The 13269-nt window shown below is 35.6% G+C and overlaps 1 protein-coding gene across 2 annotated transcripts in view; it reads right to left on the reverse strand.

The window, feature by feature from the left end:
- Positions 1-6604: 6604 nt before the first annotated feature.
- LOC115423829 (nuclear protein 1-like) overlaps positions 6605-13269 on the reverse strand; it is a 63573-nt gene continuing 56908 nt past the window's right edge. The window contains exons 1-4 of one of the 2 annotated variants that reach the window (XM_030140886.1): positions 9200-9258; positions 9036-9165; positions 8752-8910; positions 6605-7099 (exon numbers count right to left, since the gene is read on the reverse strand). In XM_030140886.1, coding sequence (XP_029996746.1) covers positions 8762-8910; positions 9036-9132 — 246 coding nt within the window. In that variant the 5' untranslated portion in view covers positions 9133-9165; positions 9200-9258 and the 3' untranslated portion in view covers positions 6605-7099; positions 8752-8761. Of the gene's footprint in view, positions 7100-8751; positions 8911-9035; positions 9174-9199; positions 9259-13269 lie in introns of those variants that run through there. The other variant, XM_030140885.1, reaches the window with a different exon arrangement.

A 13269-nucleotide genomic window follows, 5' to 3' on the forward strand; every position in this document is an offset into this window, starting at 1 on the left:
GTTTGAAATAAACTCATTTATTTAAACTAATGAAACGTCCATTTTTCTTTTTCATTAATATTTAATATTTACGTCATTAAATCTGTAATAGACCCTCAAATAATGTGAATATTACTAGAATTTGTCTAATGGAAAAACGACAATTTCACCAAACTGAATCGCTGAATAGTTTTTGTTGTCGTTAGAGGGTTTTTTTTTTGTAGTTAAATTGGTATATGACACAAAACTGCCCATGTGATTTCATTAACTGTGTACAGATAACACGCCACTTTTAATTGGTGTGTTATCTGTACACATTGTAAGCTTTCAGCGTGTATGTTTACGCCATATAAAATAGCATGCCATTAGCACGATTAGCGGCTAGCATGATTAGTGGTTAGGGTTAGCAATTAGTGTGATTAGCAGCTAGCATGATTAGGGGTTATGTTTAGGGTTAGCGATTAGCGTGGTTAGCAGCTAGTGTGATTAGTGGTTACGGTTAGGGTTAGCAATTAGCGTGATTAGCGGCTTGCGTGATTAGTGGTTAGGGTTAGCGATTAATGTGATTAGCAGCTAGCATTAGCGGTTAGGGTTAGGTTTAGGGTTAGTGATTAGCATAATTAGCAGCTAGCGCATTGACATGCCATCAAATGGCATTAAATAACATGCGAAAGGATGAAAATGCGTACATATAACTCGATAAATGCAATAAATTGGCATCACATCCAACGGTATTTGATGACCTCAGTCTGAAACTGTAATGGAAAGAACTTTGAGTCCAGCTAGAGTCACATGACCAAAACGAACAGATGTTGATGGATGTTAGAACAAGAGAAGAAGAGTTGAACCCAAACGTGTGTGTATGTGTGGACACACCAGGAAACCACATCAGTTTAGAATTTAGTAGGAGATAGAGGGGGAACCAGCATTCTAGATTCAAAACAACACAGATTTCTGTTCATGTTTATGGAAGGACTGACACTGACATCTACCAGAAGAAAGAAACTAATCAGCACATTTGGGATTGAATGGACAAACCAACATGACACACTTCTGTTTGGAACATATTTATATAAATATGGGGACAGTTTAGGGACCATGGACCAAAGGGACTAGTGATGTTAAAGTCCTGTTAGTTCAGGTTCCACATTTAGACCCAAATGATTTAAAGTGGATCAGAACCAGGAAAATAAGAACAGAATAAACTATAAAAAATGACAACTACACATTTAAGTCTTTGTTTTATTGTAAGAAAAGTAGAATTACATGAACATTTATGAACTATTCTTGTCAACTTTAAGGTTTTCTTTTTGTTTAGTGACAAAAAAGTTAAATTACTAAAGATCCTTTTACAAAAAATGTGAATAATCTGAACAAATATGAACGACATGAAATGTTTTATGATAAATCAATGTAATTTTAATGTAATTTTGTCTAAGTTTTTGTTCATTTTTGTGCATGTTTTGTTCTTGTTTATTTTGTTCATGTTTGTAATTTTTTTTGTAGTTTTTGTTTATTTCTGTTCATCTTGTTCATGTTTCTTCAATTTTATTCCATTTTTGACATTATTTCTAAGTTATTTTAAGGTGTAATGACTTTTACTGACATCTACCAGAAGAAAGAAACTAATCAGTACATTCGGGATTGAATGGAAAAACCAACATAACACACCTCTGTTTTTATGACATTTAATAAATATTGGTACAGTTTTGTGCAGACGTCCGATAGAAAAACCGACATTACTGTACATACTTCTGTTTGGAACACATTTATATAAATATTGGTACAGTTTTACATCTGCCGTTTGTTTTGTGTTTTCATGTGCGTCTGTTTTAAGGTTAAACTGTCTTCGTCCAGGTCGGTCTGAGCTTCATCAGCGTGGTCAAAGTGAAGTGGCGTTTGGACGTTTCAGCCTCCGTTTCATTTACGAGGTGTTTAATGTCGACTCAATATGGTGATGAAACACAACCGCCGTCTGTCACCGTGACGACGGGGTGTATTTACACGGCCATCGAATCCATCTGATTCCAGATGCAGATTTATGGTTTTAATTGTCAGCCCTTGAACACCAGCCACATGGCCTCCGTGATACGTTCAGGGACAGATTTATGCCGTTCTATCTCCATATGTAAATGAGACCAGCGGGACGTTTGTGGTCTTAATATGTACATGTTTTCACAGCTTCATAAACATGTGTTTGAAGTTGAAACATGTTAAATAAGCTGTTTGTGGTATTTTTTTTTTTTTTATTTGCTCCTTTGCTTCTGTTTTCTCCTGTTTTGTTCATTTGTGAAATTATTCAACTTTAATAAAGAAAACAGCACAAAAATAAAAACACAATCAGAAACATGAGTAACAACAAAAAGTGAAATGAAGTAGAGGGAGGGGCTTATATACACAGGTGGGAGGGGCTAATGAGAGACAGGTGGGACACACCAGGACGGGGCCAGATAGTCAGGGAACGTCACCATGAACTGTATGAAACAACAGAACAAAAACTTTTATTTTAAAATGACGAGACTGTAGATGCATTTAACTGTTGGTGATTATTATGGTTTGGAATGTATTATTAGTAGTAGTAGTAGTATTATTATTATTATTATTATTATTATTATTAGTATTAGTATTATTATTATTACAAATACATACAAATACATACAAATAATACATAAATACATACAAATACATACATACATAAATAAATGCAGTTAAATGGATATTTCTGTTACTGCAGAGGGCTGTTTTTTTTTTTTTAATTTTGTTATTTTTTATTATTATTGTTACTTTATTTGTTATTTAATTTTATTTATTGTTATTGTTATTTAATTTATTGTTATTGCATTTATTGTTATTGTATTTTATTTATTATTGTATTTTATTTATTGTTATTTTATTTCATTTATTGTTACTTTTATTTTGTTTAGTGTTGTTATTTTATTTATTGCCATTTAATTTTATTTATTGTTATTGTTACCTCTGCCAGGAGGTATTGTGATCACTTTGCTTTGTGTGTTTGTGTGTGTGTTTGTTTGTGTGCGTGTTTGTTTGTTTGTTAGCAAGATAACTCAAAAAGGTATGGATGGATTTTCTCGAAATTTTCAGGAAATGTTGATACTGGCACAAGGAAGAAATGATTAAATTTTGGTGGTGATGGGGATGGGGGGTAGATCTGTCTTGGCTGAGGCCTGCGCTCTCCGAGTGCTTTTCTTGTTTGTTGTTTGTGTTTGTTTAAATGCCATAAATGAACCCAGTCTGTTCCTGTACCTGCCCATGTTTCCATTAAAGCTGCAGCTCTGGGTCACATGACCATCAGATGGACGTGGTTTCTGCCCCTGGGGGCTATGGGGGTGGATATGAGGCAGTGGGGGGGTAGGGGTCAAAGGTCGTAGTCTTACAGGTCACTTTAATAACAGACCTGTGTCAGATTCATCCCAGGTTTAATTCTGTTCAGTTGCAGCTCATGTTTCACAGATGACACAGAAAAGAATGAGCCTGAAGTGACATTTACACACTTTCACTGCAACAGGAAACAGAACATTTACATTCACGAAGACTGAAATGGAAGAAAAGAAAAAGAAACACCAGAGTTCAGCTCAGATGAACATATGTTTGCAGGATGACGAATGGAACCAAAGAAGAAGAAGATTAGTCTGATTTTTACTGTCGGCCTCAGGGTGATGTCATCAGTTGGTCGTCTGTCTGTCCAAAAACTTTTTGTCTGTTTTTCGTCTCTTTTTTGTCTTTTTTTTTGTCTGTTTCTCATCCGTTTTTCTTGCTTTTCGTGTCTGTTTTTTGTCTGTTATTCATCAGTTTTTTGTCCATTTCTCATCTGTTTCTCGTCCATTTTTCTTGCTTTTCATGTCTGTTTTTCAGTTGTTTTTTATCAGTTTTTTGTCTGTTTCTCATCTGTTTTTCATCCGTTTTTCATTCATTTTTTGTTCATTTCATCCATTTTCTGTCCGTTTTTCGTCTGTTTGTTTTTCATCTCTTTCTTGTCTGTTTTCTCATCTTTTTCTCATCTGTTTTTCATCTGTTTTTTCATCTGTTACTCATCCATTTGCCCTCCATTTTTTGTCTGTTTTTCGTCTGTTTTTCTTCCGTTTTCGTCTGTTACTCATCCGTTTCTCCTCCCTTTTTTGTCTGTTTTCTGTCTGTTTTTCGTCTGTTTCTCATGCGTCCTCGTTTCCATGGCATTGGGTTGAAGTGTGTCCTCTGTGAGACACCGTACCAGATCAGATCAGATGTTGGTGGTCTCTCTAGACCATCCTCAGGACCAGTTGCTAGGCAACCAGGGGGAGTTTCTGAAATGCCTGGTATCTCCTCTGCAGTGGTGGTGGGTGTGTGTGCGTGCGTGTGTGTGTGTGTGTGTGGGGGGGGGGGGGGCTGATCCGGACCTGATTATGTAACCCAGACCTGGATGTGGACCAGAACAGCCACCACCTGTGGTCCTCCAGGGTCAAAGGTCATCCTCACCTTCCTCTGGTTCTAAATGGAGTTGATGTTGATGAAATATTATAAAATAAATATGAAATAAATATTAAACAAATATTAAATCTGTCCAATAAAAATAAACCCCACACAGTTGAAGTTTATTAAACAGACCAGGACTGATTAGTTTTATAGTTTGTATTTTTTATATTTAAATATTTATATTTACTGTGTTTGTTTTTTATTTGTTTTTAAATCCTACGTTTTTATTTGTGTACGTTTTTCTATATTTGAACTGTTCCAATTTATTTATTCTATTACGTATTTATGTTATTGTTTATTTATGGATGTGGACCAGTGTGTTCCTTCCACTGTTGCCTCATTGACGACAAATAAAGGGATTGATTGATTGACTGACTGACTAATTGATTGATTGACTGATTGATTGATTGATTGATTTTTAGGTTATAATCAGCCAATGATGTCAAATAAAACTCTAGGATAACTGACCTCAGATGTTTTAAACTAAAGTCTGTTGAGTAGATTTGAATAGATTTAAAGTCCATGAATGAAACCTGTTTCTGTCTGTGATCTGTGTTTTTTTCTGATTCTTTTTCTTCTTTTCTTTTTATGTTGTCTTATGTAACTCCATCCTGTTGCATAACGTGGTTTGTAAAACTTAAGTTCTGATTCAGCACATTTTGGACTCAAATAAAAGATCAGTTCAACACTTTCACATTCATCATGCTCTACTTCCACCTGCTGGACACTGGACACATTACAACACATCAGGAAACACAAATACCGCCACAGAAGAAGAGTTGAAACAGTCTGGAAACTAGAACAAGCAATAAAACACAAATCAATTAATGGAGAAATGAAAAGAACGAACAAAATTTTAAAAAATGAATAAAATAACCAATAAAATGAAAAGAAATGAATGAAATAATAAAATGAACAGATATTAACAAAATAATCAATAAATTGAACAGATATGAACAAAATAATAAAATGATCCGAAAATTACAAAATAATCAATGAATTGAATCAAAATTAGCAAAATAACTAATAAAACAAACAGAAATGAACAAAATAACGAACAATATGAAAAGAAATGAACAAAATAATCTCTAAAATGAACAGAAATGAACACAATGAAAAGAAATGAACAAAATAAGCAATAAAATGAACTGAAAATTACAAAAAAAATCAATAAAATGAACCAAAATTAGCAAAATAATGAATAAAACAGACAGAAATTAACAAAATAATCAACAAAATGAAAGGAAATTAACAAAATAATGAATAAAATGAACCGAGAATTACAAAATAATCATTAAAAAGAATGGAAAATTACTAAATATTTAATAAAATAATCAAAAATAACTAAATAACCATTAAAATTAACTGAAAATTACAAAATAGTCAATAAAATGAACCAAAACTAGCCAAATAATTAATAAAATGAACAGAAATTAACAAAAAAAAAATATCAGCAGAATAAACGGAAAAGAAAAAATTATCAATAAACTAGAAAAATGTACATAATTATCAATAGATTACACGAAATAATGAATAAGAAAAACCATCCAAATTCAATGAAATAACAGATGAATTGAATCAAAGTGAAGGTGTAATGTTCAGTTTCAGCTCACATTGAAAATTTCTATTGACTGGACTGAACGATGGTGTCCATAAGTACGTGGACGCTGAACCCACTGGGTCCGAAATCATCCTGTTCCTGCTTTTATCATGTGTTCTTATTTCATGTCCTTGTTTTTCATCTTTAATTCCTTTCATTTTCCGGTTTATTTTCATTTTCATCACCTTCGACTTTAACCATTACAAACTTTAGAACGTTTTTCGGTTTTACATCTGGAGTTTGTGTTCAGTTACTGATAAAAACCTGATGATCAGACGGAATATTCAGCCTCAAAACTCAGAATATAATAATAAAAAATAACAATAATATAATTATTATTAATAATAAATTATAATAATAATCACATTATTTCAATCGTGTCTTTTGTTAAGATGTCAAAACATTGAAGATGCTATAAGCTAAGCTAACATTAGCAGGCTAATGTTTACAATGACAGTGCAAACATGTGAGTACTTTTAAATGTCACGTATTTGGTTTTACAAACTAAATTAAATATTCAGTTCAATATTAAACTTTATTCTGTTTCCTGTTTGGTTTTTTTGACCAAACTGAGGCTATGATGTCATCAACTATAAGCTAACGTTAGCGGCTAACCCTCACATTTCCAACCCTAACATGGTTTGTTTGTTTTTTAACACAGGTTTTATTTGCGATAAACTGATCATGCGACATAGACATTCATCTGTTTGGTTTTTGTGTTTAATGGAACACAAACATTCTCCTCCTTCATCCATTTAAATTCAAACACTCACATGGTTCAAAACCTTTTAATGTACAAACATTTAGAAACACTTTCATTCATCACCAGCCAGGCGTCGCCAGGTCAAACCGGCTCGGTCCAACCCGGGCCCAGGTGAAGGGGCATGGCCCAGGTGAACCCCGCCCCCCCACAGAGGGCGGGGGCGGCAGCCTGCAGATCCCTGGATCCGTGGTCCAGGTTCAGCGTTGCCGTTGGAGCTCGGCTCCTGAAGTCTGGATCAGTTGGCAACGAAGCCAAAGTCGGTGTCGGGATGAGCCGTCCGGGTCGTCCTGGGGTGGAGATAGCAGACCATTAGAACCATTAGAACCTTTAGAACTGCAACAGTAGACCGTTAGAACCAGAACAACAGACTGTTAGAACGGTTACAACTGGAACAATGGACCGTTACAACCATTAGAACTGGAACAGCAGACCGTTAGAGCCGTTAGAACTGGAACAACGGACCGTTAGAACCGTTAGAACTGGAACAGCGGACCGTTAGAACCGGAACAGTCAACCGTTAGAACCGGAACAGTCGACCGTTAGAGTCAGAACAGCGGACCATTAGAACTGTTACAACCAGAACAGTGGACCGTTGGAACCGTTAGAACCAGAACAGCGGACCGTTAGAAGCATTAGAACCTTTAGAACCAGAACAACAGACTGTTAGAACCATTAGAACCAGAACAACAGACTGTTAGAACAGTTAGAACCGGAACAGTGGTCAGTCAGAACCGGAACTGGACTGTTAGAACAGGAACATTGTTACAGTCAGTAACAGAACCACAGTGAGTTTCTGTTAAAATCCTTTCTTTGTTTTTCTTCCGTAAAACTAAACTTTCAGAATTAGAATCTGATTCAGATTGAGTTCAGTTTATTCCAAACTCTGCCTCTGAGCCGCCCTGAAGCTAATGTTAGCAGGTTATAACGCTAAAATGATAAAGTATACACTAGGTACTTTTAGATCCACATGTAAAACCTTCAACTTATATATTAACACAGAGAAGAAAGTAAAAGATTCAACGTATGTCAGATTTAAATGTATATGTTTTCATGCTAATAGCTTTGTGAAGCTACTAGCATGGTGGTACAGTCTGCTAAAGGCTAACCCCAGCTAAAGTCAGCTAAAATACAAATAAATTCAGTTTTTATCAGCATCAGTTAACGACAACTAGTTTATTATTATTATTATTATCATTATTATTATTATTATTATTATCATCACTATTATTATTATTATTAATAATAATAATAATAATCACATTATTTCAAACTCGTCTTTTGTTTAGATGTCAAAACATTGAAGATGCTATAAGCTAAGCTAACAATAGCAGGCTAATGTTTACAACGACAGCGCTAACATGTGAGTACTTTTAAAAGTCACGTATTTGGTTTTACAAACTAAATTAAATATTCAGTTCAATATTAAACTTGATTCTGTTTCCTGTTTCTTTTTTTGACCAAACTGAGGCTATGATGTCATCAACGCTAACGTTAGCAGCTAACCCTCACATTTTCAACACTAACATGGTTCATTTGTTTTTTCCACAGGTTTTATTTCTGTTTGGTTGTTTTTGTGTCTAATGGAAAATAAAACCATCAGGGTTCTAACGGGTCGGATCCACAGGTTTCAGAAACAGATGTATCTGAAGGTAAACGAAGGGTTAATGAGTCTGAGGACAAGCAGAACCATGATCCACTAAAACCACTAAAATAAAACCCCAAACACACCGACCCAGTCGTCATGGTTACAGCTGATACAGGGTGAAGGTTCAGTACCAAACAGACAGAACCTGAGTCTGGGTTCAGCTTAAGCAGTCAGAGGTTCTGGAGTCATTAAAGTTCCACAGACCGGGTCCAGGTCTAGGATTAAACCCAGATAACAGAATAAAGGATTTCACCCTGGGTCCAGTTCAACCCTCTGGTTCTGGTTCTGACTCACCTCAGTGTTTTCACTCCTGGTCCTGCTTCTGGTCCTGCTTCCGGTTCTTCTCGCTGTTCTGCAGTTTTTCCACTATCTTCCGTTCATGTCCTCCAGGGTTTGGTCGGTTTGTGTTTTCACTGGACTCCTTCTTCGTCCTGCCCTTCCTGGACGAGCCCTCTGCGCACACACACACACACACACACACACACACACACACACACACACACACACACAGTTACCATGGGTGCTGTCAGTACCAGATCAGTACCAGGTCAGTTGGTCCCGGTCTGTCCCAGACCCACCTGTGTACTTGTCGGTCAGGTTGTAGTACTCATATTGGTCATAGTACTCCTCCTCAAAGCTGGTGGGCTTCAGGTTCTTCACGTCTACATGACTCATGGTGGTTCCACAGAAAGGTCTGGATCAGGTCTGCTCTGGGTTCTGGTCTTGCTGTGCGTGTCCTGTGGGTCTGGATCAGGTCTGCTCTGGGTTCGGGTCTTGCTGTGCGTGTCCTGTGGTTCAGAAAAACACTCTGTGTTGTTTTTCCAGATGAGGAGGGTTTATAAGAGCAGCTCCTCCCCCTCCTCCTCTGACTCCTCCCCCTGCTCCTCCTCTGATTCCTTTCTCTAAAACTTTCCAACCACTGATTCACATGTTGCATCATTTCAGCAAAACAAAACATGAACAGAAAAACCCTGAACCATGTGTTTATTATTGATCAGCTGTTTTAACGCTCAGGTGTCCAGGTGAACATATTAAACACACTTTAACCCTCTGGTGTCCAGGTGAGTATATTAAACAAACTCAGGGACACTGAAGGGTTAATGTTGGGAGTTTTGATAATTTTGTCCATTTTTAAAAAATGGTTATTATTAAATTGTTAAAGTCATTTTGTTTCTTTTGTTTCTTTTGATGATTTAATGGGTCCTTGTGTCCTGGTCTGGATGGGATCTGGTTTCAGAGATTTTGGGGGTCTGATGTGGACTCTGGGGGTCTAATGTGGACTCTGAGGGTTTAGTGTGGATTCTGCTGGTCTATTGTGGTCTCTAGTCTAATGTGCTGGTCTGGTTCTCTTGGTCCTGGTCCTGGTCCTGGTCCTGGTCCTGGTCTTGGTCCTGGTCCTGGTCCAGGTCCTGACCCTTAGTCCAGACCTGGTTTTCTTATCAGCGTCTGTCGCTGTCTCACAGCCTTGACCTGATTCCAGTCGACCAATCACAGCGCTCGGCCCAGTTTCCGTCTGGTTCAGGCTGTTGTTGTTTTATCTGTGGTTCAGAGTCAACGTCGTCCACATGATGAAGAACACCAATAATCATTAATCAAATCTCATAAAAACATGATCAAACTCATTGATCACAACAGTGTTACCTACAACACACTTTTATGCTAATCTTATGTTCACAGGCTAACATGTTAGCCTGTGGTAAATATACATGGTACATATATGGTAAATATATATAAACACTAGTAGAATATTTGGTTTTTCTACTTCAGTTAAATATTCTGTTAAAATATTACAGTTGAATCAACTTATTCTATTTATTTTAGGACAATCTTAAAACCTTTGTGTGATTTGAGTTTTAAGCTAACATTAGCTAGCTAACCATCCCAGCATGATCATGGTGACAATACTAGCAAACTGATATGTTATTAATATTCATCCTTTATAAAATAATAATTAAAAAAAAAATACTAGAAACCACTTCAACAGGACACACTGATCACACACAAGTATTTGTGTTTTATTCACTTAATTTATAAAGTATAATTTGTTTTAATGTTCTGTATCTAAATAAGAGGCTACATGTACTTTACACCACATGCTAACATTAGCTAATGCTAATCTGTTTGGCTAAACAGTTACTGTGTTTGTTACTGTAAATAAAACAAAACATCTGCTAGTTAAGTTTAAAAACATGAAGGATGTAAACAGTGGATTTGAAATAATTATGTAACAGTGAAATAATGACTTATCTCAGCCTCAGTTCATTAACATGAACAGCAGCACTAACGTGGGATGCTAATGGTTAAACAGACGCATTCAGGTGGAAAATGAGCGAGGATTATTATGATTAATAGGAAATACGATTTAATGTAATAAAGTTGAATTTAAACCAGATCATTTATTCAACTTTTTTGTAAACTTAATAAGTAAATGTTCTGAATTTCTTCATAAACTCACTGTTATTGTTACAGGATCAACATTTCAGTCCAGTTTTTTTTTTTTTTTTCCATTTATTTATTTGTTCACTTTTACACTCATTTATGTGACTTTTATTCTTTATAGATAATGTGAAGAAAAACCTGAAAGTGATTATTTTAATCCTAAAGTAAAGTTCGGTTTATGTTGTTAACGTGTATGTGGGTGAATTTGAAACGGGTTCAGTAGGTTTATTATCATAATTAGACAAACCCAAGGTCAAAGTTCACCTACAGGTTCTTAAAGCAGGACTTTGTCTTTTAAAACAGGATCCATTTGACAAACAATGAAAACTCACAGCCATTTAACCCTTAAAGACCCACACATACTTTAATGTCACTTCAAAAATTAATATATTTAACTGTTATTATGTGTTTTATCCACATTTATTGCAATAATATTCTCTGTATTTTCCATTTTTCAGTGTAAATCCTGTATTTTTCTTATATTTAATTCTCTGATCATGTAGATGTTCATTAAAACTCAGTGAATTCAAAGGTTATTTGATCAGAACTGAAGTAAAACAGACATTTACAGTCAAATCTAACACTGACTGAATGTCTATCACCATATTTGGTTCTTTTTTATTCATTCTGTTTATTATGTTTATCTGTTTTGGTTCATTTTTTTGCCTATTTTCTCATTTTTTTCATCCATTTCCTTCAGCTTGTGGCTTGTTTTTTTCATGTTACTTATTATTTTATTGCTTTATTTTTTATTTTTTGTTGATTTAGCTCGAAATTTTATTTTGCTTTATTTAATTTCACTGCATTTTTTTTTTTTTTGCTTATTTTTTCATGTTATTTAGGATTTTTTTTTTTTTTTTTTTTTTTTTTTTATATTTTATTTGTTTGTGTTGATTTTATTTATTCTTTAAATCTCAGTGTCTCCATCCACTGTCATTGATCAGAAGGTTTTACTGGAGAATCAATGTTCATTTTATTGATTTTATTGATTACTTTGGTTGTTTTTGTTAATTTTTTCCCCTTTTTTTGCTTTTTCCTTCAAATAACTTCAGTTTGTTGCTTATTTCATTCATGTTACTCTTTCTTTTGTTGATTTATTATTCATTTTTGTACATTTTGTTGCTTCTTTGATTTTTTTAACTTCATTTTAGTACATTTTTTGCTTCCTTTTCCCATATTTTTTTTTAAATTATTTTGTATATTTTTCATTCACTTTTGTTCATTTGACTCTAACTAAACATAAAAACAAACATCTATCACCATATTTGGTTCTTTTTTAAAAAAATTAATTTTATTCATTTTTTTCTGTTTTTCTTCGTTTCTTGCCTACTTTATCTTTTTTTCATACATTTTCTTCAGATTGTGGCTTGTTTTGTTCATGTTACTTATTATTTTGTTGATTTAGTATTCATTTTTGTACATTTTGTTGCTTCTTTCATTTTTTTAAACATTATTTTACTACATTTTTTGCTTCCTTTTCCCATATTATTGATTATTTTGTAGATTTTTCATTTACTTTTGTTCATTTTAATCATCAGCTGAACATAAACCCAGTGTGTCCATCCACTGTCATTGATCCAACTCCATAGGTTTTACTGGGGAATCAATGTTGGAGAAGATGACGGTGTTTCCACGGTAACTACGGAGCCTCTGAACATCCAAATATGGTCATATCTGATGACCATGAACAGATGAAAAACTGTATTTGACACCAATCTGGATGTTTGGGTCTTTAAGGGTTAAAAACATTCTGAACAGACACTCAGACACTGGAAAGATGATGGGGAGGAGGCGGGGCAGTGGGTGTGGCAGTGGGCGGGGCCAGTCTAACCCCTCCCCTCCAGTGGCTGATGTAACCTCAGCCCATGTTTCTTCTCTTTCGTCTGCTTTCGTTCCGTCTTCTCTCAGACTCTGTAAATATTTGCTGAAACCTGATCCGAGCTGCTCCAGTTTGTCCTTGGGTCGGCGCCGGATGGACTGAGCATGTGCAAACACACCCGTCTGTGGTGGGTCACGCCCTGGGTCCACGTCCAACCAACCAGGTCCAAGGATAAGACCTGAGTCTGACCTGGTTTCATCCATAAACACTGGGTCGATTCTGCTAAACACAGAGGGTTTGAGCTGGGTTCTGGATGTTTGGATCCTTTTAAGACCACAGACAGGAACACAGGTCAGGAACTGGGCCAAAACCAGACCAGAACTGGACCAGAACCAGAACTGAATCAAAACTGAACCAGAAATGAACCAGACTAAAACTGAGCCAGACCAGAACTGAACCAGAACTGAACCAGACCAGACCTGAACCAAAACTGAACCAGACCAGAACTGAACCAGACTAAAACTGAACTGGACCAGAGCTGAACCAGAACTGGA

Source organism: Sphaeramia orbicularis, chromosome 8, assembly GCF_902148855.1.
Source record: "Sphaeramia orbicularis chromosome 8, fSphaOr1.1, whole genome shotgun sequence".
Taxonomy (NCBI): Eukaryota; Metazoa; Chordata; class Actinopteri; order Kurtiformes; family Apogonidae; genus Sphaeramia; species Sphaeramia orbicularis.